Source organism: Triturus cristatus, chromosome 2_1 (genome assembly GCF_964204655.1).
Source record: "Triturus cristatus chromosome 2_1, aTriCri1.1, whole genome shotgun sequence".
Taxonomy (NCBI): Eukaryota; Metazoa; Chordata; class Amphibia; order Caudata; family Salamandridae; genus Triturus; species Triturus cristatus.
The window spans coordinates 1,026,543,656-1,026,571,526 of record NC_140581.1 but is presented as its reverse complement, the minus strand read 5'-3'; the positions used below and the strand labels follow the sequence as shown (position 1 = coordinate 1,026,571,526).

Below are 27,871 nucleotides of genomic sequence, written 5' to 3'. Positions count from 1 at the left end.
TTACCACCCTCTTCAAGAGGGTGGTAATGCAGTCGCAATTTGGAAGGGATCCCCAGGGGACCCCTTCCACTTTGTCACTGTCTCAAAAAATATTATTTAAGGGCAGGCAGTGGCCTGACCTTAAAAAGTGAAACGAAAACATTTTTTTTTTTTTAAATGCATCCCGCAAAACCGGCTGCATTTAAAAAAAAAAGCTGCTTTATTAATAAGCAGTCCCAGACATGGTGGTCTGCTGAGCCCAGCAGGCCACCATTCCTGTGAGGGCTGGCATTGCCAATGGGCTTGCAGATTGGGAGAGGGTCATTAATATTCATGAGCCTCACAATTTGCGACCCCATTGGGAATCTCAAAACAGTGGAATAACACTGCTGTACATTTCATTTAGCGCCTTGCAATTTGCGACTCGCAATGAGTCGCAAAATGCGAGGCGCTAAATGAAAGGGTCGTACATCTGGCCCAAAATTCCTCCAGAAATACGCATTAACCCATTGTTCAATTCTTTCTGGAAGAACTTACAATCCCTGCTGATTGACAAATACTTGCTTAACTAATCCCTTAACTTGCTGAGCTCTCTAAATAGATTCTGTCTCGATTCCCCCTACTGTTTGAGAGAGACTTGCCTAATTAATGTGCTCTACAGTGTGTACATTGAAACAAGATCTTGCTCGAGCTCCCTTGAGATTTACTTGAGAATTTGTTAGTCTTTCTTATATCCCAGATTCTTTCTGGTTTCATTTGCTACTTTAACTTTCTTTTATGATGTTGTACAGCCATCTGTCACCACTTCTGGATATTGTACGCCCTTTATAAAACTGATAATAAATAAAAAATATTATGAATGACTGCTGCTGGCACATTCCATAACATTGCTAGGATTAAAAAAAAATACGCAAAAACAGCTCAAGATAAACAGATGCTAAAATGAAAAGGAAACCAGAGAATGATCACATCTATATTATGACATAATACAAAATGACAAGGAAAAGAAATGGGACCAGATATTCTAGACTGGTAGAAACAATGAATACAACTCATTCAGGAAGCCAAAGTTTAATTAGTCAATAACGACTCAATTATAGTGCTAGTTCCTGGCAGTGAACAGATCCAGCTCAAAAAGTCATAGTTGTGGTTTTTCATTGAGGAATCACAACCTCCTAAAGGGCAATACACAGATTTCAGCAGTTTCAGCTAGTTTATGCATAGTTTCTTCACCATCTTCATTAGCATTATTTTTTATTCCTTGCCATTCACCATTAAAGAATAGTTCACTGACACATTGAAGCATCTTATCCTAGCTTTGCCATTGGTTCAAGGGCATTTAGTACTGGGTGATCCTATGAAGTTTGCACAGGGGTTGAAGCTCTGCTCACACTGCCCAGAAAACCAGTGGGTGAGTTCACTATGCTGCCCCTGCACAACCCGAAGGTCCCTGTTGTACAACTGAAAGATAATGTCACACATCAGTCAATGTCTATTTATGTGGAAGTGCTGGCTCTCATTGCCCGGCACAGAGCAGGCAAACCTATGCTCTACTTACTGCTATCCATGTATGTGGGTAGGAATAAAGGAGACAAGGAATTCATGCAAAGGGCGTCCTTGATGGGCCAGCCTAAGGATTTAGAGTTCCCTTTAGTGGCCTAACGCAGGCCCCCTCAGCCCAGTTCTCTAGCCCCAAAGCTCCATATTAAATCTGGAGCGGAGGCCCCTTCATGATCCTTGCGCCCGTCCCACTCAAGTTTCATTACACCACTGGCTCCCTTTACCACGAATAAAATGTTTCTGCTAATAGAGAGACTCTGTCCTTGCTCAGGTGTTAGTGAAGCAACCAAGAAGTATGCAGAATTCATTTCAGTAGGTGGTCATGTGGTGCCATCCCTCTCAGCCTGTCCCTTTGCAACATGAATATTCAAATACTAAAAGAGAGTTGGACATTTTAAGGACGATTCGCAAAGGCATGCAGGAGTACGTAAAAGAGTACCCATGTAGTACTGCTTCCCCTGCTAATAAATGCCAATGTGACTCACCCCTTAGTGTGTAACTGGCTACATGCCTGTGACCATCATATCTTTCACAGCGCAATGGAGCTGATTTACAAAAGTATTTATGAGTATGGTAAGTAGTACTGCATGAGTACTTTAATAGAACCTTGCGTGATTTCATTAATCACCCACTCCCTATTAGTACAAGTACAAACAGGGCACAGTCCTTTCAATTAGTTCTAAGTGTATATGAACGTTCCCCGAATATTCCTTTATTATATATTTTAGGGTCACTTTAAAAGACATGTCAGAATATGTGGACTTTTAGTGGCTGATTCACAAAGGTATGTGAGATTACATAAGAGTACTCCTGTAGTACTCTTTTACAGTACACTTATATGCCTTACTGAATCGGCGGATAACACCCAAGATGTGACTAAATAGGAATATTTGTATCAGATTCAGATACTATTAGGACAAATAGAATATACTGTGCCCCCTTTACAGAGTATTGAACTTTTCAGGCTGATACCTCAAAGCATTTAAGAGTACCTAAAGGGATAAAGAGTATTCCTGTCATACTACTTCACATATGATACATGCGTTTGCAAATTTCCCACATTGAGTATCAAAACTCCTGCCCACCTCCCAACATTCTACTCTTGGGTGTGGTCCTGATATCAAACCATAAGTTATATGATAACATTTAGCCTATATAATTTTTAATGCATTGCAGATGTCCAACTCCAGAAAGATAATACGTAGTATGTCCATTTTAGTTACCCTTCTGCTGCAAGCAATCATTTTTTAGGTCTTGCCTCTGACAGCGCACTTGTTGTATGTGCTCTCGCTTGCAAGCGATACTGTACACAACAAGGGGCTTACACCCTGCCTGCTGCTTACCATTCATTGGTTTCATTGTCACTCTTATTTGCTGACTTCTAATTGGCCAGCACATACTGGATTCACTTCCTCTTTTTTCGGATAGAGCATGGACCAAGTACTGATTGCTTTATCTTGATTAGGGTCCATCTGCTCTTGGTGCTGTGATTGAGGTACTATTTTTTAAATTATAATCTTCCCCTGTCGTTCTTGTCCATGTTGCTTTTTTTCCTTCCCATTCCCCATGTTGATACTTCTCGTCCTCAGCTGTCTGTGTTGCTTCTTCCCCTCCCATCCACCTCTCCATTGTCTGTGTTCCTTCTTCCCCTCCTACCTCCATCCCCCGGTGTCTTGTTGCTTCTTCCCCACCCACCCACACCCTGTTGTCCGTGTTACTTCTTCAGTCTCCCACCACCCCATTTTCTGTTTTGTATCTTCCTTCTACCACCCACCTTATCCATGTTGCTTCTTCCCCTCAAACACCCACCCTCCCATTGTCTATGTTACCGATCCCCCACCCACTATAACAAAAAAAATGCAATGTTGTCATGGCTCTTTTCTTTAGTCCTATTGCTCTTTCCCTTCCATCCTACATCTCATTGTCAGTGTTGTCTTTTCCTTTCTACCTGACCTCCTGTAGTAGGAGTTACTCAACTCCACTCGCCATAAGAAAAAAAAACGCTATGACGCAACCAGAACTGGCTGTGTTATAGCGTTTAAAAAAATAACTTTTAGCCATGCTGCACAGCAGCCGCACAGTTTGACAACATGGCTAAAAGACATTGGCAAAGACAATAGCTCTTGTATAGGAGAGACCTATTGCCTTTCCCATTGCTTGTTGTTCTTTGCTTTCAAACCCCAAAAAGTTAACACTGTCTTTCAGTATACTGTCAACAGAGGTGTGTAATAAAAATTTCTCAATATTTTCCAAAAAGTACATTTTTTCTTTGAAATGTTCATGCAGAAAAACTCTGTAACAGGAGTACTTTTTGCCAAGGCCCCGGGGGGTGCCCTTGCAGAATCTATAAAATCTTGAAAGAAATTGTATGTCTTTTTTGATGGAGAGTGTGTATATAAATTGCTTATATAGCGCTGAGATCCTTACGGGTAGCTATGCGCTTAAAAAATACAGTTTCATTCATTCATTTATATAGCACAAACCTACCTAGAAAGCAATCACTTTAAAAACCAAGAGGAGTTTTAAGTGAAGGGACACTACTAGAGTATAGTAATGACTAGCACAGTGCTTAATTTGTGGGGAAAAAAAGTGCCAGGTCTCTTGTCAGGATGCCACTGCAGCTTGTACTACACATTGCCCCTGCCATGCTGCCAGTGATAGTAACAACACATCTACGAGCCATCACACTCCTACAAGTCTGACAATTCAGTCAATTCCGGGCCCCCAAAGCTATACGAATGGCTTGGGTGGTAGGTCATTTTTAATGTACATTGCATTAATTACCAACTGTTGTGGTCATCCCTAAATTAGCCAGACAGTGCCACCTTGTGGCAGACTGTCACAAGCACCGGTGTTGACAATTAAGTGCTGGTGCCGAGCACCTGAAACCATTGGCTCAAATTAAGCACTGCTCTGGCCACCAAAAGAAGGATGGATGAGGTTGCATTAGCTGAGATGAGGAGATGCGGGAGATGAAGGGTGATTCTTCTGCGGGGTTCAGTGACTGTAGAGATAGTGTATGCTAGCTAGTCTACTTGAGAATTGTGTGCTGTAAATGGCAGGGCAATAACTGTGTTTTTAAGACTACAGTTCACAGCTTGCCTAAGCATCTCCTTAATGAAGTTATATTTCTCTTATACTTCCACAGGTTATAAAATGTCGGGCAGCGATTTGCTGGGGGCCTCACCAACCCCTGAAGGTAGAGGAGATCGAAGTGGCGCCGCCCAAGGCAAATGAAATCCGCATCAAGGTAATAGCAGTATTGAACAAACATTTCCATGTATTTTGTTTAGAAAAAATTGTGAACTTGTTTCATACCAAAGACTTTCATCACCTTTGGAACAGTTAATTCTGAAGTCCAGAAACTGATTCAAAGTGCGGAGAGTCTAATTCCTGTGCAGTTCTTGCTAGAGTGAATTAGTTTATTTTGTCTATGTACTTTCCAGATGTTAGTTCTCTGCAAGACTGGATTACTGCACCAATTCCAAATTCAACCTAAAGAATTGCAAAACCATCACTGAAGTGTTTCTTGGATTTTTGCCATTTTCTATGATGCCGACCATAACTCAGCTAAAATTTCATAGAACACAGAAATCACTGACTCAGCATGTCAAAAAAAGCAGTTGACACTTGGCCTGGGTATGAAATTCCGTTCCACTTGCTGAGTTTGAGGAGTTTTTTCCACTCCGCATAGTGTGCAGAGTTCCAAGAAACTCCGATAAGCGGAGTGGAGTTTTTTCCTCACTCGCTAACGTTAAGTTGGTGAGTGCGAGTGAGGAAACTCTTACTTCAGACCACCTCCTGGCGAGATTTCTCAATGTGGGCTGTAGCGGATGCCTTCTACCACTCTCGTTGAGAAACCTTCTGTTCACAGTGAGGAAGCTGCTGCTTGAGTAGAACATCTACACAAGCGGCAGAAAAAAGCAGCACCCTCTTGCGCTCTGCATGGTGCCGTTAATACTGATTTTCCATTGCGGGACAAACCCAGCGCTAAAAATCAGAGCGAATGGCGTGACCTAATGCACTCCACTGCTATTGAGATCTCTGTGTAGCTCAGCAGAGTTTTTTGGTCACTTCGCGGAGTTTCACATAGTGGAACTCCATGTACTCTGCCCAAGCCTAGTTCACTTGTTAGTAGTAGAAGAATCACAACTGCTTATGTTGTAAAATATTATTAACTAGATACCTTCATGAGACTTTATGATTAGGTACAAATGATCTTAAAGGGATTGCATCTAGTTATTTCCTGGAACAATTTTGTCATTGAAAGAGCAAACTGAGCCCGTATTTTTAATGTCTCTATAATGTTGATATTCCTTGTCAGACCCACTGTCATTTTCACTAATGTGATCAGCAGGGCAGTTAGGTAATCCTGTAAGAGGAGCATCTCCAATTTCCAGGGATGAGATATGGATGGCTGTTAGGTGTCCTATGTGAGGATCATTGGTAATTCAAGAGGGCTGTTAGGTTACCCCAAAGGATACCCATTGGTAATTTCAAGAGATTGGAAATGCAGGGTGGCTGATCGACTTTGTGAGAAGTAGGGAAACTTGGAAATTTCAAAAGAAGGAACTTTGGAAAGATTGATGTGGTAAAAAAGATGATCCTCACCTCTTGCGAAAAAGAATGGTTAATTTTTGCATTGCTCTTAGGCCTGGGCGGTAAATTCCGTTCCGCTCGCGGAATATGCGGAATTTGGGTAATTTCGCGTTCCGCGGAGACCGCGAAATTGCCCAAAATTCTGCTTTCTGCGATTTCGCGAAATTTTTTGCTTGTTCGCGTTCTTAAAATGTGTGTTCGCGAGATATTTCTCCCCGAGCACGCAAACAGCTATTGTGAACAGGAAAAAGCATCGCGAACAAGCAATTACGCGAGTTCGCGGAATTTCTGCGTGTTCGCAGGGATTTTTACCGTTTCGCGGAGATTTGCGTAACGCGATTACGCAAGTTCCGCCTACCCCTAATTGCTCTTAAACATTTTGCAAATTACACAATAGTCTCTTTGTTTGTCCATGTCACACTCTATCCCAGTGCTTAATTTGCAAAATATTAAGTGCCAGAGCCCTCGCTAGTAGGCCACCCCAGCTTGCACCACCCATTGCCACTGCCAGAGCTGCCAATGACAATACATTCACAACTACTAGCCATCAAACTGCTACAAGTGTGACAATTCAGACTGTTCAAGGTCTCCCAAAACTGTAAGATTGGCTTGGGAGGCAGGTATTAGTTGTTTTAATGTTGATGTGATTAAGAAACAACTGTTGTTGTGTTCATCTCTATGTTACACGAACAGCGCCACCATGTAGCAGCTGAGATAAGTGCTGCTGTTGACAATTAAGTGCCAACGTTAAGCACCGAAAACCACTGGCTCAAATTAAGCAATGCTCTATCCCTATCATGAACAACAATCACGTCAATTCCTTCCACTAATAATAGTTGTAGCTTGGAACTTTTCACTCTTTGCAGTAAAATAGTGCTAAGCCTTAAGAATAAGGCAAACAAAGTTGAAGAGTGTTTTCTGGTAGATCTTCAGGACAATTGACACAGTCCACATCAGGACAGTTGTAGCAGGGTTGCCAGAAGCTTGACAACTGGACCCATAGACCTCTCATCAACGTCCTTCATTTGGTAGTTGAGAATAGTTTCAAAGGGCCATTGCAAAATGTGAAAAATACTACTCATTTAGTGTGCTAAGTGGATAACAAGCTTTAGGCCCTTCACAAAAGGTTTTTCAGCAAAATATAAAGGCGCATGCACATTAGTCTAATGGTAGGGGATATCCAAACTTTTGATGACATAGGAGACAAGGGGGCATATTTACAAGACAATTGCACCACCGGAATGTCAGGGAAACCTGCTCTCTCTTTCAAAATTCAAACCAAATTGCTTTTCCACACAGGGAGCTGCATGTTAGCACCTCTCCATGTGGAAAAGCAATGCTGGCTCCCGCAGGAGGTGGGGAGCCGGCGGGACCGTGGGGGGATTGGGGACCCCCCACGGCCCCAACGGAGAGGGCCAGCCCCGGGGGATGGGGTCCCCGGGGCTATGAGTGGCCCGGGAGGGGGGGCATGCGGCCCCCTCCCCCCCCCCCCCAAAAAAATATAAATAATTAAACTAGAAAGGCCGGCACCGGGGAATGGGTTACCCGGGGCCTTTAGTGGCCAGAGGAGGGGGGTCACTTTTCTGCACCCCGGAGCTGTTCCGCACTCTTTCTTACCTAGAGGGAGTATTGGTTTGATATATATATATATATATATTGTTTTATTGCCAGTGTTTTTGCTGAGTTCACCTCCTGCAAAGCGGTATGAACCAACACGCTGCATTATGGGGCATGCAGTCTCAAGATTTGACTGTTGCAACGTCTTGCAAGCTAAAGCGGCGCAGATGAGCCGTCCACCATTGGGAAAGGAGAAGCTTATTAAGGAGACTTTGTCAGGTGACTCATGCACAGAACTGTGGCATTTGAAAAAGGTGCACAGCCGAAACCGCTCATGCCGTCCAGTTTCTAAATAAATCAACCACACGCACCCCGCTGTGTCCTCTGCTCTGCTCTTTTGGGAGGAGAAAGTCTGGCGATATATGTAGCTCACAGCTCGTGGTACACAAAAGAGGACCCATCCGCTTTGAGGTCGCATCGACATGAGCAACTGCAACTGCAACTTTGTACCGAGGGATCGGATGATTGCGACCCGCCGCCCATATTTCAGGGGATCGAGACGCTGTTGCCAATTGGCGGTCCAAGATTGCTTCGATAGGTGCTGGCACTGTCCTTACACCCTCAGCCTTGGTTCCTGCTGATAGGGTTGGCTGGAAGTTGGGGACCCAAGGTTGTTTTATTGCCAGTATTTTTGCTGAGTTCACCTCCTGCACAATGTAGAAAAAATGGTATGGAGGAACAAATAAAACAATATTTTTGAACAAGGACACTTTTAATTATCCTTTCGTATGTGTATCAATTCACATCTCATTTTTCATCATTTTTTGCTGAGCATATACAAAAGACATATATTTACAAAACACAACCTATGTACATAAAACGAAACTCCGCTACTGTCCTAAAACAGATTTTCGATTATGGATCCACCTTTCAATAGTGTGGACATCCAAGAGGGCATATACATTGCATAAGGAAAGCAATATCTCCACAAATTCAAAGGCAATGCAAAGTTCTTAAATCCCAACACATTCCAATTTTTTAGGGGCCCTCTGTGAAACCAAATTGTCGACGCGGTCGCGTTTCAGCCAATCAATTCCTTTTGGCCTCTTCAGGTCAAGGAAAACAGCAGCAATCTACATAAAAAGAAGCACACTCAAATAACATATACATTACAAAAGACCTTCTCTGCTCGCCCATCAATGTACAGGTCCTTCACCTCAGAAGTGGAGAACAGACCAAAAGTCCCACCACAAGGAAAGAGACACCAAATTTCGTGACAAAAAACTTTTTGAGATAAAATTCATTAATACCTAAATATATCTATGTGCAAAGAAATCTCCAGACTACTCTCTATATCAATAGAAATGGTGATTCAGACACCTCCACCAATCGATCTTACGTATATACACTAAGGATCCTATTACTCTAAGAGGAATATATCACGGGAATATGGGAGAGCCTCTCTTAAGGAATAAACTGTCTACTCGACTAACCTTAAGCTGAAAAGTCAGCTCAGCGAATCAAACGTACTTGGAAGGAGTGGGGGACTTGGGGGTCCAACCCCTCTAATACCAATTCTGTAACGAAGATAGAACAATGACTAAACACAGTCTCCTCCCTCCAATAACTAAAGGTACTTGCTCAGACTACAATCTAAATACCTTATTCGAATGAAAACGAGGCCCCTTGTCCGTGTTTTGAATCTTCAAAGGAAGCCGTCCGGCGTGATTACTGACTGGTTCAAAGGAAACGAACAAGCGGAAACACAGTGTAAGTCCAAAGGGACTACTTGCTTAAAATCTATTGTGTATAGAACGTCTCATAATCGAGTTGGCTTACCTTAATTCTCTACCATCTCCTAGAAATATACCTCGTATCCGTCCGTGCTCACTTTCGAGTGAACTTACGAGAAAAGACGGTCGGAACCTTATTTCCTGGTGTGAAAAGTGACGAAGGACTAAAGACCTCCAAATAAAGCGGGGCAACGAATCGGCCATATTGAAAGGGAGCGTTGGAAGAGACAATATATTTATAGGCTCCTCTCTCATTTCCAGGTTTAAATCCGCTATTAATTATGTAATACTATTGGTGCCTACAGAACTATATTGAATGAACAGATAATACTAAAAATGCTAATAAAAAAGAGAAAGAAATATTAATCACCACTGATTCCTTTAGTGAATAATATAGAAGGAAACGCATATTCAGACCAGAGTGAATCAGAAATAATCACACCGAAAGTTCTACCCAATGTGCAAATAGACAGAGTAAGGTAACCTGTAAACATCAAGGCTCACAATCTAAAAAAACATATTCTTGTGCACATATCTACACAGTGACTATACATGTAGAGCACTCTTCTGACAAAATCTAATGCATTTGTTTAATCCTGCATTCAGGGTCTTAATTTACAAATGAAATTCTTATTGTATCAACTCCCAAATTTCATCCTTATCATTTAGGCCGTCTATTGCTGTCCGGTATTTTTCAATCAACCTCGCCTCCTGACGATTCAGGGTATTTTGCAAGATGGTTTTATTCATAGGGCGCATAACTGTCAAGACAGTCCACCTCAATTCATCCTCATTATGGCCAACTTCCACAAAGTGCTGGACCAAAGGGGCACCTAGAGTTTTGCATCGAATCCGTGATTTATGTTGCTGAATACGGAGTTTCACAGCTTGGGTTGTTTGACCAATATAAGTTTTTTTACACTGACATTCAATTGAATAAATTACATTTTTCGAATTACAATTCGAAAAACCCAATTGAACATGTTTTTGATTGCCAATTGTTGTGAACTTGGAGTCACTTGTTTGGGGACATACCACACAGTTCTGACATCTAAAATGTCCCTGCACTGGAGGCAGTCCCATCATAGTTCTTACATCATTTTTAGGTACTGCTGGTCTAGAGGCCTTAACCAGGTGTTCTCGCAAATTTTTCCCTTTTTGGAAGGAAAAAAGCGCTGTAGCCAACCCCAAATGGTCGACCAACCGCCAATTTCTTTGGATGATCTGCCTCACTTTGTTTGCTTTGGGATTGTATGTTAACACACAAGTAAGTTGATCATTCTTTTCCTTGTTCTTTGGTGTTAACAAAGTTTCCCGGGGTGTAAACCATGCTCGTTTGAGTGCATTCCTGACTAGTTTCTTTGGGTACCCTCTGTTACATAGCTTTGTCCGCAAAGTAGCTGCGTTTTCAAAAAAGTTGTTTTTATTTGAACAATTACGACGTATTCTAAGAAATTGCCTCCTGCAACGTGGTATGAACCAACACGCTGCATTATGGGGCATGCAGTCTCAAGATTTAACTGTTGCAATGTCGTGCAGGCTAAAGCAGCGCAGGTGAGCCGTCCACCATTGGGAAAGGAGGAGCTTATTAAGGAGACTTTGTCAGGTGACTCATGCACAGAACTGTGGCATTTGAAAAAGGCGCACAGCCGAAACCGGTCATGCCGTCCAGTTTCTAAATAAAGCAACCACACGTACCCTGCTGTGTCCTCTGCTCTGCTCTTTTGGGAAGAGAAAGTTTGGCGATATATGTAGCGCACAGCTCGTGGTGCGCAACTGAGGACCCTTCCGCTTTGAGGTCGCATCGACATGAGCAACTGCAACTGAAACTTTGTACCGAGGGATCGGATGATTGCGACCCGCCGCCCATATTTCAGGGGATGGAGACACTGCTGCCAATTGGCGGTCCAAGATTGCTTGGATAGGTGCTGGCACTGTCCTTACACCCTCAGCCTTGGTTCCTGCGGATAGGGTTGGCTGGAAGTTGGGGACCCAAGGTTGTTTTATTGCCAGTATTTTTGCTGAGTTCACCTCCTGCAACGTGGTATGAACCAACACGCTGCATTATGGGGCATGCAGTCTCAAGATTTGACTGTTTGAACGTCTTGCAGGCTAAAGCAGCGCAGGTGAGCAGTCCACCATTGGGAAAGTAGGAGCTTATTAAGGAGACTTTGTCAGGTGACTCATGCACAGAACTGTGGCATTTGAAAAAGGCACACAGCCGAAACTGGTCATGTCGTCCAGGTTCTAAATAAAGCAACCACACGTACCCCGCTGTGTCCCCTGCTCTGCTCTTTTGCGAGGCATAAGTCTGGCGATATATGTAGCGCACAGCTCGTGGTGCGCAACAGAGGACCCTTCCACTTTGAGGTCGCATCGACATGAGCAACTGCAACTGCAACTTTGTACCGAGGGATCGGATGATTGCGACCCGCTGCCCATATTTCAGGGGATCGAGACGCTGCTGCCAATTGGTGGTCCAAGATTGCTTGGATAGGTGATGGTACTCTCCTTACACCCTCAGCCTTGGTTCCTGCAGATAGGGTTGGCTGGAAGTTGGGGACCCAAGGTTGTTTTATTGCCAGTATTTTTGCTGAGTTCACCTCTTGCAACGCGGTATTAACCAACACGCTGCATTATGGGGCATGCAGTCTCAAGATTTTAATGTTGCAACGTCTTGCAGGCTAAAGCGGTGCAGGTGAGCCGTCCACCATTGGGAAAGGAGGAGCTTATTAAGGAGACTTTGTCAGGTGACTCATGCACAGAACTGTGGCATTTGAAAAAGGCGCACAGCCGAAACCGGTCATGCGGTCCAGTTTCTAAATAAAGCAACCACACGTACCCCGCTGTGTCCTCTGCTCTGCTCTTTTGGGAGGAGAAAGTCTGGCGATATATATATATATATATACACATACATACACACACCTGCATGCATACTGATTTTAAATACACTAACCTTGCATTGTAAAGGCATACGTGGCAAAGGTATATGCATGATAAAGTCACTGCGATGTAAAGGAAATGTGTGGTAAATGATGAGTAGTAAGGGATTTGCATTGTAATTCTTGCATTAGAAAGGCTGCTTCCCGTTTTTACAGAATTCTTCATCCTGTTCCACTCACAAATCCAACCTTCTCTAAGCTGGTGGATTTTGTGAACGAGAAAGCAAAAGACAACTGTTTGTGAGTATCACTAGGCGTTGTAACACCGCCTAGTAATATCACAAACATAACACAAATTCTGTGGAGTGGTAGAACTATTGAAAATCATGTGGAAATAACACTTTGCACTATTTGTGATGAAGGCATATACGCTTACGCACAAAATATCTTCACAGGTAAGACTAATGTAAAACCATGTGATGATATATGACCTGCGGCACAACTCATCATCCACAATCTAAAAACTAATGAATGTTTTTTTTCTACTTTTCCTGATTTGTTTTATTTGGAATACTCTAGTATAGCACCGACCTAGCCACAAGGGCAATGGAGCATTTCACATAGAACTGTATGAATGACATACAAGAGCAGCCATTCAAAAGAGCGAAGAAGGAGAGAGAAAAACACGTTAAAAATTAGAACACTTTTAGAACAATTGTATATTTAAGCCATTCTGAAAAGACAGGCAGTGGATGTTTAGTCTTAAATAATCTGGAAAGTAGATCTACTGTATCTGTATATTTGGAACAAGTAGCAAATCTTTTTTGACCTCAGTTCTTGCAAAACATCTGACACATGTTTCGCTCAGGCAGATCAATATACTAGGTTGAACAAGATTACTGGAACACACCCAGTGCCACATTATAAATACAGAAATTAATCTAACTTAAATGGGCAGCTAAACCTGTGGAAGAGTGTCAGCCTCCTTAGAAAGATTTGGACCTTAGTCTCAGTAAATATTTAGCTCATCCCGCTAACCTTTAACAAGTTTTATGTAACGTTTTTTCTGATTTTTCTCCCCGTAGATCATCTCTACCGCCATCTGCCATACAGACACCCTTCCAATGGAGGGCATGCTGGCAACCTACAAGTACCCATCGATTCTTGGCCATGAGGGAGCTGGCATTGTGGAGAGTGTTGGGCCTGGTGTGACTTCCATTCACCCAGGTAAGGGCCTCAAACTGTGTTGTTCCACCACAATGAGTCAAGTTGCCGACTGCACTCTTGCATCATAATCTGCTGCTTTCCAATATACATGTATATTTAATCACCAATAAAGCATGGATTTGATTATTTAACATGGCAGCAGTAGGGGGCATAAGTCGCTCAACTAATTTAAAATAAAATGTATATTTAAAAGTTTTATTAGTGGATCGCCTCTGAGGCCAACATTGAGGCCAACATTGATCAGGATTTGTCACAAAACAAATGCCACTACTTACCCCATGAGCTCGGTATAGCACAAGGGAAAGCAACACAGAAGTTATGTCACATTAAAAAAAAAATGAAATGGTTATAGTTAGACATAGGCTATCAAACACAGACACAACTACCAGGGCTGTGGCGTCGAGGTGGTAGGGTTGTTATGTGAATATCTAGAGCGTTTATTTTTTCCCACCTTTCACAAATCTTTGATATCTGGTTCTAGTAGAGCAAGAACCAGGAAATGGAAGAATTAGCTCCACCATATTAACTGCTCCTTTAAGTGATAATAAAGAGCTAATGATATGATTCTTTTATGTTCAGGTAATTAAAACTTACAATATAACACAATTTAATCACTGAATAACACAACATCCATAAATAGCATTTTAAAAACTATCTTCAAACAGTTAAAAACCCTCAAGATTCTTTTCATAAGCTTAAAAGTAGGAGCTAATTAGGAGGACACTGATCTACAGTTCTACAATTCAATAAACCTTATTGCTCTTACTTAGTGCAATTACACCTAGAATATACTACCAACAATATTAATGTCTAAAATAACAATTTGTGCAAAAATGGTGGGAAAAGTGCAACCTGCCTTTGATAAAAACTTTTCTCAACCTAAAACTAAATTATAATCGCAGTGAAAAAAACATCTTGTTTAGCAAGTTCAATACATATCAGTAAAATTAATTGTTTAGAATTAAACTACATTTAGGTAGACCTCATACACACTACGTGTAGTCCTGCCGGTGACCATTACAGCCCACACTTTGTAAGTTTAGACTCAGCAATGGACATTTATTTAAAAACAATTCTGCAGAATATCAAATCTTCCCCTTGAAGACAGGCTATAATTGCTCACTGACGTGTTAGTATAATATTCAGATTAAAAAACTCCCTCAACAATCTTTTACGCTCTTCCATTAGGGCTGGGCAGCAGCAAACAATGCGACAAATGTCTTCCCTATCATAATTACAAAGACAACATGAAGTCTTTCTAGACAATGTCAACCAAGTCGAGAAATTAAAACGAATTTGCAAGTTTACAAGCAGGAAGATCAGAAGCTTTAATTCTGGATTTTATCCCTTGAACCCTCCTAAATATGTCTGAAACTTTAAGGGGCCATATGAACCGATACCAATCCACGCATGGACTCTTCTAGCTAATACTTCTCTATCCTTTAAAGATGAAATCTTTTTGTGATTCCCATTAATAACTCTATTAAAGCAGTTTGAGAAAGGGATAACGTCCAGACTTCGTTTGCCTTAACAGTGGATAGGGCCTGGATAAAATATTCATGTGCTGTAATATTTCTAGGGTCACTCATTGCCTACCACACAGTTGTACAACGTGTAGATCTTGTATTATTTTTTAATTTGTAACAAAATTTCAAATCCACTCCAAGGCTACTTATACTCTGCCTACTGAGACCAAACTCTAAACAGATTTGGGCGTGTGAAGCCTGCTGAGGTAAGTTAAACAGGCAATGATAAGTTGCTACCATAACATTTTCTATAATTTTTGCAGCTTTTCCTCTCAATATCTCAACACCATGTGTTAAAGAAGTGGCATGTTTAGCTGCCATTACTTGCAAGAGTGGCTGAAGAGACAGGCCTTTTAAACAATTACGCAGGGAGGCAAATGCAACAATTAATGAACAATTTCTTCTTAAAATTGCAGCACACTGATCCTTAAATGAGCCTCTGGAGTCACAAATCCCCCCCAAATATCTATACTTCGATACCGATTCCAGGGCTGCCCCTTCTATATAAAATGATGGCAGTGATGGTCTTCCCATTAAAACTAGCATATTTTTGGTTTTGTTAAGATTCACTTTTATTTATTTATTTATTTATACATTTATAAAGCGCTTGGTTACACCAGACGGTGTGTCCCCGCTCTAAAGAGATCACCTGAGGGGGTGGAGGAATGTCCGTACGGCTAGTTGCTTCATGAGTGGGTGCCAGGTCTATCTTGGCTACGGTTGTACAAATAGCCAGGTCTTTAATAGCTTGCGAAATTTTCTTTCGCATGGCTCTCTTCAAAATTCTAATGGGAGATTATTCCAACACTTTGCAGCTCGGTACCTGAAAGAGCGCTCCCCCATTCTCGCTCTGACAACTCTTGGTACTGTCACTAGGTCCTTGTCTAGTGATCTCGGGCTACGTCCTGGTGTGTATCTTGTGATTAAAGGTAGGAGGTAGCTAGGACCTTTCCTTTTTAGGATGCGGTGGCAGTGGCACATAGCCTTAAACCTGATTCTTTTTTCCACTGGAAGCCAGTGCAGAACAATCAAGGTTTGTTTAGTGTTGGTTCTTCTTGGCAGGCCCAGGACTAAACGTGCCGCTGCATTTTGTACTTTCTGAAGTTTAGCTAGACCTCTTTTTGTAGTGCCCAGATATAATACATTGCCATAATCCAATTGGGAGGTTATTACTGCGTGAACTATGGTTTTCCTGGCGTTGGAAGGGAGGCGATCTAGGACCTTTCGCAGAATTTTCATAGCAGAATAGCATTTCCCTGCCACCTTACGGATTTGGCTCTCAAAAGTCAATTCGGAGTCAAACCAGACCCCTAGATTTTTTACTTCTGTTTTGGGGGTAGGTATGTGGCCCAAACAGTCAGGCCACCATGCGGTCGACCAGATTGATGGAGTCTTTCCAACAATCAGCACCTCCGTTTTATTACAGTTCAATTTGAGGCAGTGATTGGACATCCACTGGGCTACCTCTTTTAGGCAATCGGAGAAGCGTGCCGCCGCTAGGTCCTTGTTTTGGGATAGCAGCACAATAAGTTGGGTATCATCTGCATAGGATACACTTGACACCTTGTGTTTCTCTACGCACTCAGCCAGTGGTCCCACATAGATATTGAATAAGGTGGAACTTAGAATTAACCCCTGAGGTACCCCTTGGGGTAAGGGGATGATCTCTGAAGTGTAGATTTTCTGTGCGACTTGGAAGCCTCGCGAGGAGAGAAACGATGTCAACCAGCATAGAGCCAAATGCTTCACACCGCACATCTCTAGCCTATGAAGGAGGAGTTTGTGAGAGACGTATCAAACGCCGCACTGAGGTCTAGAAGAATCAGTGCAGCTGTCTGTCCATCATCTGCGTGCATTCTCAGGGTTTCAGAGGCCATAAGCAATGCTGACTCAGTTGAATGGGCCCTTCTGAAACCCGATTGTGACGGATGGAGTAGTTCATTCCTGTCTATATGTTCTACCAGCTGTTTATTTATTGCTTTCTCTGCAATTTTCGCCACGAATGGTAGTAGTGAGATGGGGCGAAGGTTTTCTAGTATGGCCAGGTCTAATGATGCAATTTTTTTAAGAGGTTTAACAATGGCTTGTTTCCATCTGGTCGGGACCGTGCCGTTTTGGAATGATCTGGAGATAAGTTCCGATATATATGGCATAATTTCCATGGCACCCTCCATTATTATTTCTGGTCGGGCCGGATCTCGGGGGGAGCCAGATTTGATACCTTTTGCTATGACTGTAAGCTCATCCAATTCAGGGATCTTAAAAACCTCTAACGTTATTCCCGTAAACATGGTATGGCTTTCAGAGGCAAGCCGTGTACCTTGTTTTGCATCTACCGGGAATGTGTCATAAATTTTGATCACTTTTTTTGCGAAGAATTCGGCTATCCTGTTGCAGCTATCCGCAGTTAAGGTAGAATCGTCCTTCGTTTCAAGTGTCCTGAGGGATTTTAGTATGGCAAACATTTCTTTCGATGAGTTCTTGGCCCCTTCAATTCTTTCTGTGTAGAAGGTACATCTGTTTTTTTTTATTAGTGTGTGATATTGTTTTAATTCCTTTTTGTAGTATTCCTTGGCTCTGCTACCGTAGTCCTTCCTCCATACTCTCTCAAGCTTTTTACAGGCCTTTTTAGCTGACTTTAGCTCCGCATTAAACCAGGGGGCAGTTTGATTTTGTCTCCTTGGAGTCCTAGAGCTCCAGGGTGCTGTCCTATCAAGTGCGTGAGTAATCCATGTTTCTAGTTGGCTATTAGCTAAGTTGATATCTAAATCAAGAGTAGGTCTTTCTTTTAATAGTTCACGGGTGAAGGAGGTAGAGTTAAAATTATTCCATTTCCTGGTCGTGATTTTCTTGCTCTGTATTTCTGATCTTTCCCTCTGGGAGGGTAACGTGAACTGAATTAAGTGATGGTCCGACCATGGAATTGGCCATGGAGTTTCTACCTCTGTCTCCATGATATTTGAAAAAATAGGGTCTAAGGTATGTCCCCCTTGGTGCGTCGGTGTCTCCACTTTTTGTACTAGGTTATGCGTCCGTAGGTCCCTACGTATCGCGTTAGCCTCTTGATTTAGTTCATTGTCGAAATGTATATTTAGGTCTCCTATGACTAGGAGATTCTTGTGACGAAGGGCTGGATGTATTAGTTCCTCTTCTAGACTAGTAATAAATTGTGCTAGTGGTCCTGGCGGCCGGTATATCAGAAAGCGTGCAGTGGTGTGATCTTCCGTAGCTGCTAAGGAGAATAAAAGTGCCTCGCAATCTTTAATGTCGGCTTTTTTAATTGTACATTTCAGTGTTGATTTGTAAATTATAGCGATACCGCCGCCTCTTTGACCAACTTGGTCCTGCCGTGCTATCAGATATTCATTAGCGATGGCATCCAGATTATCAGGGGTGGAGCCTTCATGAAGCCATGTCTCAGTCAGGAAAAGAGCATCCAAATCTCGTTCTCTTAATAAGTCATGGATTTCAAATTTGTGTTTAGCTAGCGACCTGCAGTTCAATAGCGCTAGGTGTAGCTTTCCTACTGTCTTTTTATTTAGTTGGGGTGTTAGGATCAGTTGACAGTGGCTGTATTTCCATTCTCTACTGTCAGCGATTATGTTGTGTTTACATAGAGTATTGCAGGGCCTCTCTAGTCTACGTGGTTCATCTGCTGTAAATATGATCCTGCCAATTGGCCCAGGGGTTTTGGTCTCTGGGCTCAGGTAGGAAGTCCCGCCTCCTCAGACCGGAAGTGAATGCTGTTGGGGTTAGCCCTGCCCTCCACACAACGGCACACAGCCGGGGTGGACCGGGGCGGGTATTACGAAAAGCGCACCTTCAATTTGCAACACAGGTCAGTGAAACATAGTGCATATAATTTTAAAAATCAAACTTGATTCGCGCCTAAATACAATGTTGGTGTGGTTCACTCAGCGTTACCGCACACAAGCGCCTCCGCAATCTCAAAGAATCTCTCGCTGCGCTGCGTGCACATGGGTCTAATGAGGAGTCCTGGGTAGGAAGTCCTGCCTCCTCAGACCGGAAGTGAATGCTGTTGGGGTTAGCCCTGCCCTCCACACAACGGCACACAGCCGGGGTGGACCGGGGCGGGTATTACGAAAAGCGCACCTTCAATTTGCAACACAGGTCAGTGAAACATTGTGCATATTATTTTAAAAATCAAACTTGATTCGCGCCTAAATACAATGTTGGTGTGGTTCACTCAGCGTTACCGCACACAAGCGCCTCCGCAATCTCAAAGAATCTCTCGCTGCGCTGCGTGCACATGGGTCTAATGAGGAGTCCTGGGTAGGAAGTCCTGCCTCCTCAGACCGGAAGTGAATGCTGTTGGGGTTAGCCCTGCCCTCCACACAACGGCACACAGCCGGGGTGGACCGGGGCGGGTATTACGAAAAGCGCACCTTCAATTTGCAACACAGGTCAGTGAAACATAGTGCATATAATTTTAAAAATCAAACTTGATTCGCGCCTAAATACAATGTTGGTGTGGTTCACTCAGCGTTACCGCACACAAGCGCCTCCGCAATCTCAAAGAAGCGATTGCTGCGCTGCGTGCACATGGGTCTAATGAGGAGTCCCGGGTAGGAAGTCCCGCCTCCTCAGACCGGAAATGAATGCTGTTGGGGTTAGCCCTGCCCTCCACACAACGACACACAGCCGGGGTGGACCGGGGCGGGTAATACGAAAAGCGCACCTTCAATTTGCAACACAGGTCAGTGAAACACAGTGCATATAATTTTAAAAACCCGTGATCAGCAGCATACTGCATGGTTGTATTGATTAAGGGCTGAAGCCCCACCTTTGTTTAACTAATTAATATGATAACATCCGCATACAACATACGGGAGACATTAAAACCAGCCACTGTCAGTGAATGTGAATTCATACTGTTTAAAGAGACTTTTGAACCGTTGCCCAGGCTAACTCTTGAACTCTTGTCCAAGTATCTGTATAAAATATTTGGATCACTCTAAGATGAGGGGAGAAATTCCCCAATTCTTCAACTTTGACCATAAGATTTTGTCCACACTGCATCGAATGCTGACCGAAAATCTACACAACACAAGTGAGCTTTGCGGAGCGATACCTTGCTTGTTTGATTATTAAAGCCAGCATCTGTATGTAAGTGAATGTACCAATTCCCTTAATAAAGCCTGTCTGGTTTTTCAGCACCAGGGAGTTAGACTCCACTCAGCCTATTAATTCCATTTGTAGACATTTTGCAAAACACTTTGCCTCTCTGGCCATTAATGCAATCAACTTATAATTAGAAGGTAGGGAGGATTGACCGGCTTTATGTATTGGGGCCAATATTGATCCCCTCCAGCTATCTGAAATTACTTGGTTGTGGAGAATGTAGTCAAATAGAATAACCAATTTATCTGCCAAAAATAGCGGATTCTGCTTATAAAACGACTGTGGTAGAGCATTATGGCCCGGGGCCCCATCTCGACGGCACTTGCAGATAATTTTTTTCACTACATCTGATGAAATCACTTTGATAGAATCTTCCCCTTCCCACTTTTGGATACCAGCTTTTAGGGAATCCTTACTTATGACCACACCCCCATACATTTCCTCTAAGAATTTTCACCAAGAAGCTTCAGAAATAGTTGACGAAGAAAAATAAGTCATCGATCTATCAGGTTGATTCACAAATTTCCAAACTTTCTGGCATCCTTTCGCTTCGAAAGTATTTTAAACCAATATCGTCTACTTATGTTTTCTCTGAAATCCATGCAGCTTTGTTATATAACACTCTTAATTTAGGTAAGATCTCACTACTTCTTTCTTGTTATTAGTTGAGTTGATGTTTTACTGAGCCTGAATGGAACCAAGGCTGTAGTAGTTCCTGTCCTCTTGGAGCCAACTTTACTCTCCAAGGAAAGCTGTGAGAAATGAGCCCACTATTTCAAAGAATCACTGACAGAATTTCGACAGACAGAATATCGAGCTTCAAAAATATCAACACAAAAATATGGAAGTCACGAATATCGAAGTACTATCCACATAATGGGAAGTCAAAAATATCGTGAAAAAAAATATCGATGTCAAAAGTATCGTTGTTAATAAGATTTTTTTATGTTTCAAAAATAATGTAAAATAAAGTAAATAATACATATAATTAAAAGAAACAGTTTACATTTTTTTAAATGTTTAAAATTATAACTAATACATATAATGTAAAAATAAATTAAACATATATATGTATAAAATATAATATATACTTAAGAATATTTATAAATGCATATTTTAATAACTTATAAATTGTTAAAAATATGTTTTAAATTATAAATACATATATACACATACGCCAATAATATAAACGAAAATATAAAAATATATATAACAAATAAGAAAATTACAATATTTTTAATCTTTTAAAATAAATTATACACTACATTAACTTAAACAGTAGAAAAAATATTGGATAGGGCAGGGGATATAATTACTATTCCCACTCCAGTGAGTGCAACAGTAGGGAGAGTGTTGGATAGCGTAGGGGTAGAAATTACTGTTCCCACTCCAAAGAGTGCAACAGTAGGAAAAAAGTTGGATAGCGTAGGGGTCTAAGTCAGAACAGAGGTGAATAATCAGAGCTCCATACTGGGATAAGAGTGCACAGTGCAAAAAAAAAATAATCTGTGGGGTATGGGCTAACTGTCTCAGGATTGGAATCGTAATGTATACAGGAAGTTGGGACTGGGGTACAGCCTGGTGGATCTTTCATTACCTGAAAATTAGGACAGTGTCTGGTACCTTTCAAGACAGAGGTGTTTTGTGAGAGGTCTGTGAATTTCTCATTCTGCAAGGGAGGTAATGTAATGTAAATGTGACTTATAAAGCGGGAACTCATGCCCTAGGGTGTCTTGGCGCCCTAGGGCATGAGTTCGCAGTGCTTGGAAGTTCAGGTTAGAGGTGTCTTGTGAGGACTCTTAAGATGTCTCAGTACTGTAAAGCAGCTCTAAAAGCAAAATGATGACCAAAGATTTACAAAAAACATTGAGGGAATTAAATAAGACTTGTTGCTCACCTTCTCCTCATGCACAGTCTCTATTCCTCCCCCTTGCACTTTGACAATTCATCGGCACCACAGCTTTGGTTGTACAAAAAAATGATAAAACAAGCATTGGTAATGGCAATAGGTCTTGCTTTACAAGAATGTTGTATGGCAGTGTAAGTAATATAAGTAAATAGCATGGGAATGAATATGTATTTGTGCAAAAGCAAAGACCTGTAGAATAATATTGGTCAGGTGACAGTTGCACTGTTAAGCTAGACCTAGAAATCCATATAAGTTAATGGTTACATTCCTCCCATCTGTGCTCCTGCCCGGAAAATATATATATTTTTATCAAAGACATTTTAATAGCATTGCAATATAACGTGTGCCCCTAAAAGGTCAAGCTCAGGCATCTGGATAAATAAACACAATGATTACAGTTGTTTGGAGGGCAAGCACTTTTTTTGTGAAAGCACACAATTTCTGCCCAATCATGACATGTACTCCTGGCTCCCAACATGTGGGCGGAGCCAAAGCCCCTCTCTGGTAATACTCAGATAATTGCCTGGCAACGGCAGCCCTGTCAAGACCATAAACCGGCTTGCTAATGATGAGTCCGCTAACGCGACCTCGCCATTTGGTGGCAGCAGACACTGTATTTTATTTTGCCTGGAGACCATTTTTTTCTGTTTATGAGGTGAATCCAGAGTGAGTTTCCCAAAAAACTATTTGGCTGGGATCCCAGAAAAGCTTTTGGCAGATCTGTGAGCAAGTAAAGGCACCGTTTTTGTGCTGAAGGCCTTTGCCTACTGCAGAATTGACATAACTCTGACTTCACGCACCTTTTAAGTCACACACTTTAATGGTTGAAATGAGTTATAAGAGGATAAGCAGATATTTCTACCACCCCTAAGTATTTGAGAACATTTCTAATACTGATTTATATCAGAGGCATAAGATGCATATTTTTCACCTGCGGGAAGGTGACAAAAAACAAACGTAAATAAATGTAGGAAAACAACATAATATTGTCGTGTTAATAAACAAAATTAGCGCAAAACCCTAGTTCCAGCTATTTTTAACACCAATAGTACACCCACTGCCTTTTAGCACATTAATATATAACATATACCTACAGATAGCCATCCCAGCATGGTTTTTTTTAATTGCAGTGTGTTAGAAATGGGGGTCTCTAGTTGGCAAGGGTTTGCACTTTTGTCCAAATAGGGACCCTTCTTCCTAGTCAGGATAAGGTAGTTACACTCCTAAATTATCCCCTGCTCACCCCCTTGGTAGCTTGGCACGAGCAGTCAGGCTTATCTTAGAGGCAGTGTGTAGAGCATTTGCACATAACCAACAGTAATACAGTGTAAGCACTACAAATAGACACCACACCAGTTTAGAAATATATCGAATATTTTCATATACTTAAGACAAGACCAAAAATGATTAAAAACTACAATACAGTACTTAAAAATCTTCAGTTATCAAAATATGCTTGAAAAACAGTTCCTTGATGCCGATAGCTCCGTCCGGGGCTATCACGGCGTTGTGAGCAAACAAATCCAAACAGTTCTGCTTGACTGCGGCGTCGTGGGCCAGCTATGGTGTCGGGAAGACCCAAAAAAGTACCTTTTAGAAATGCAGGGCGTTGGCGACCTCTCGTTGCCACATGCGTTGCAGATCGATCACCTCTCTGTTGAAGTCAGGAGCGCTGGTGTCGGCAGGCGTCGGGTGCTGCGGTGCAAAGTGCAGCGGTGTGGCATGCGAGGCCCTCAGGTCACGGTGTGAGCAGTGGCTCGGTGACCGCATCAGATGGCGTCGTCAGTGAGACCAAGGTCGCGGTGCGAAGTGAATGTGGTGCTAGTCACGGTGCTGGCAGGTCGCGGTGCAAGCAGCGGAATTGTTGTTATTGAAGCTCTGTCGTTGGCTGGCGAACTGGAGTCGAGGGCACTGGAGTTGGTAGGCCAAGGCTGCGATGCAGGATGAGGGCGGTGCTTCGTGTAACCTTATGAGCGGTGCCCTCGAACCACGGTGCAAGCAGTGGCATAGATTTCGGCGTGGAGCGTCATCGTCAGGGATACCCAGGCGTCGTCGTGAATCGAGGCGGTGAAGAGTGCGGTGCCCCCAGGTCGCGGTGTGAGCAGCGGCTCTGTGGTGGCATCAGCAGGCATCGTCAGTGAGGCCAGGGTCGATGTGCGTCATTGCGGCGGTGCCCTCTGCGGTGCCTTTAGGACACAGAGTTGGCAGGGGCGTCGTCGACATCATCGGGTTGCTTCTTCTTCTGTTGCAGCACAAAACACACAGTCCCCAGTACTGAGGGCATAAGAACTTGAAGTTGTTGCTGTTCCTGAGACTTCTTGAACAGGGGGCAAGCTCTACCTCAAGCCCTTGGAGAAACTCGGAAAAGTAGATTGCAGAAAGTTCAGTCCAGTCCTTTCACTGCCCAAGACAGAAGCAGCCACTACAGGCCAACACAGCAAAGCACACAGCAAAGTGGTAGTTCCTCCTCACAGCTTCTCCAGCTCTTCTACTTGGCAGTCTTCTTGGTCCAAAAGAGTTCTAAAGTTCAGGGGTCTGGTCCCAAATATTTATACCCCAAAATCCTTTCATCTCTTAGGCAGAGAGTGTCAGTACCCAGCCAAACCCAGTTTTGCCTTCTCTGGTGTGGCTTCCTGGCAGGAGGTGGAGACGGCATTGTCAGAGGCAGACCAGGCCCATTCAGGTGCAAGGGAATCTCCTCCCCCTACTCTAAATGCAGCCGAGGTCTATTCAGCCCTTTCCTGACGCACCTAGACTATCCGGAGCCACTTCTGCACCGCAGATCTCTGTCATCCAAAACCCAGACAGTCAATCCACATCCTAGCAGAGGCACACTGGATGACTGAGCAAGAAAATACCTACTTTCTAAAGTGGTATTTTCAAACACAGAATGTAAAAATCACCTCCACTAAAGATGCATCTTTAGATTCTGAGTTCAGGCATACTAAACTTTTTTTTTCCTACCTAATTCCCCAGGCCAGTTATGTTTATAAGATGTTATAAACAAACTCGTCATTCTGTCCTATGGGGAACAGGTAGCCTTGCAATAGTGAAAACCGAAATTGATAGTAATTCACTATCAGGACATGCCACACACACCAGGGCATGCCCTACCTTTTGCATACACTGCACCCTGCCCACAGGGGTACCTTGGGCCTACCTTAGGGGTGGCTGACATGAAAGAAAAGGGAAGGTTAGGTCCTGGCAAATGGGTACACTTGCAAAGTCGACATGGCAGTACCAGACTGCACACAGGCTCTGCAATGGCAGGCCACAGTCACATTTACGGGCTGTTTGTGTGGGTGGCACAATCCAGTGCTGCAGCCCACCAACAGTATTTAATTTACAGGCCCTGGCACACGCAGTGCACTTTACTAGGGACTGACACATAAATCAAATAGGTCAATCATCGAAACACCAATCCATAACACATTTTACCACAGGAGCACACCTTCACTTTACCACTGATCAGCAGTGAGAAAAGTGCCCAGAAACACTACGCCAGCAAAAAAAGAGTCAAAAACGGGAGGTCAGAAAGCAAAAACTAAGGGGAAACACGCCAAAAGATGCCAAGTCTAACACAGAGTTATTTAGAAAATGATGCATTTCTTTGTTTACTCGTCCGCTTTCTTCCTCAATCCTTGCCTCCCACTGTAAGCCCCCTCTCCCTCTCATGCTGTATGGCATCAACCACTTGCTGTCTGTAATTGTATTACATTGTGCATACATCCCTGCCCTCATTATTATGCAAATGTCAAATTTGAATTCGGTCATTGTGGAGTGGCGGGAAGTGTTCTGTGTTTCCTTCACCTTGTTTCCTGAAGGAAATTTCTTGTAGATACTGGCGTTCTTCCAAAATCAGTTTCACCCGGTATCCAACGATGACTGTAGTGACATATGTGGCCTTACGCTAGAGCTGACTAGTTTGGAATTGTGTAACCGGGTTCGAGTCCTGGGGCTGTCTTACAGAGGGTGCCCCGGGGTTGCAATAACCATTTGCGCCCACTTTGTGCACCCTGGGGCAATTTGTATTACAGAAGGATCCTCAGAAACTTGTGCGGCCCCTTCTGTAATATGGGTAGTGCTGGCGCACTTAAAGTGCCAGCGCTACCTTCAGAGGGGGTCCCATGATGGGGACGTGCACCATGCAAATGGGGGAATCCCTTTGCATCTGCGCCCGCGCCCTATTACAGACACAGGCGCAGAGGCAAAGCAGCTGTCAGGAGGCGCCCCCTGATGGCAGACCTCTGGCAGGGTGAAAGGGGGTCTCATGGGCCCCCCCAGCCAACCCCTTGCAGGCGGGTGCATTCGCTGACTTCAGTTGCCTGCTGGGGGATCTCTAATCCCCTTCAGAAGTGAAGGCGGGTTGCCGCCTGCACTATGAAAACACGGAGCAGCTGTAAAGCAGCCATTCCGTTTTTCACCTGCATGCGCTGCCCTGCGCGAGTTCATGGCTGCCCTGGGGGCAGCGCATTCATCATAATAGGGCGCATTTTCACTGTTTGCGCTGGGCGCAACTTTGAAAAGGTGTGCCCGGCACAAACTGAAAATGCACTTATTTTCTAATGTGGCCACTGAAGTGGGACTTTGAGCGCATCACATCCTGCCCAACCATGGGTGGGGCGAGCCAAGGAGAGGGGGCGGGGCTCTACCCTGCACTAACTGAGAAGAACTATAAACAAATGAAAAAATCCATTTAAATGGACCACCAACCTCCTGTGGAGGGTGCAAAATCCCTGATGGATGTCTGCATCTCAGAGTCACCGGCCACGGGCAGGAAACCTGCTCTGTGTATGGGTGTCCGTCTCATCTTTTGTGGACACTGCCTGATACAAGCTTTCACCAGGACACCGTGTGAAAAGAGCTGATATCCTGTGTCACACGGTGGTGCTTACGTTGACAGGGCTGCCAATTCAAATACTGTGGGTAGTGTTGATGCAGGCAGAGAGTGCGGTGGTGTCAGTGATGGAAGAGGGTGGAGCCAGTTTTGGAAATGCACGGACGCCTCCCAAGAGAAACTTTGAACTTTTGTTGTTGTACATATTTGTTTGTTTACAAGTAAGTCCTGATTGCATGAATGGCCTTTAGTCTTGGGTCATTCACCAAAAACAAGTGAATCCTCAAAGGTTCTATATTTTTAAAAATAACTCATGGTCTGTCATGGGAGTTCTAATGAAAGAGGCATTTGTCCTCAATGTAGGAGGCCTTTTTGTCGAGTATGATTTTCTTCAGGCTGTATTAACTGCACTTTGCACCGAGTATGTCGCCTAGCAACGCGAAGCGCCATGCAAATATTTATTTCTATACCAGATAATGTAAATAGCATAAAAAACAGCCAAGTTACATTGTGCTTCTGCATTATGAAAAGGCGGTCCTGCTCTCAGCCTGGTTCAAGGGTTCAGAGTTTGTTCTCTGTATGTGTGCACTCTGGGTGTGTTAAGCTATGCCACGCACTGCTAAACACAAACTATTGTGCAGAGGCCAAGTGCAACCCAATATAAAAAAATATAACGTGTCCATTGTGGAAGGATTATTTCCATTCTCTCTTCTTGCTTGAATAAGTTTCTTGAACGCTCACTCCATGACAAATTGTACACAAGAGCATCAGAAAGAGCGGGTGGGTGGTGTTGGGGGGGGGGGGGTGCAGTACCCCCTCAGGCTCTGAACACTGTTATTATTTCAGCCTCATAAAAGTAA

General features: G+C 43.2%; 1 protein-coding gene across 1 annotated transcript in view; it reads left to right on the top strand.

Annotated features, from left to right (window-relative positions):
• The window catches only part of LOC146866263 (alcohol dehydrogenase 1-like), a 76,723-nt gene that overhangs the window by 24,472 nt on the left and 24,380 nt on the right, over positions 1–27,871 (top strand). Inside the window, exons 2-3 of the mRNA XM_085635144.1 lie at positions 4,688–4,789; positions 13,456–13,597. Coding sequence (XP_085491270.1) covers positions 4,688–4,789; positions 13,456–13,597 — 244 coding nt within the window. The remainder of the gene's footprint in view (positions 1–4,687; positions 4,790–13,455; positions 13,598–27,871) is intronic.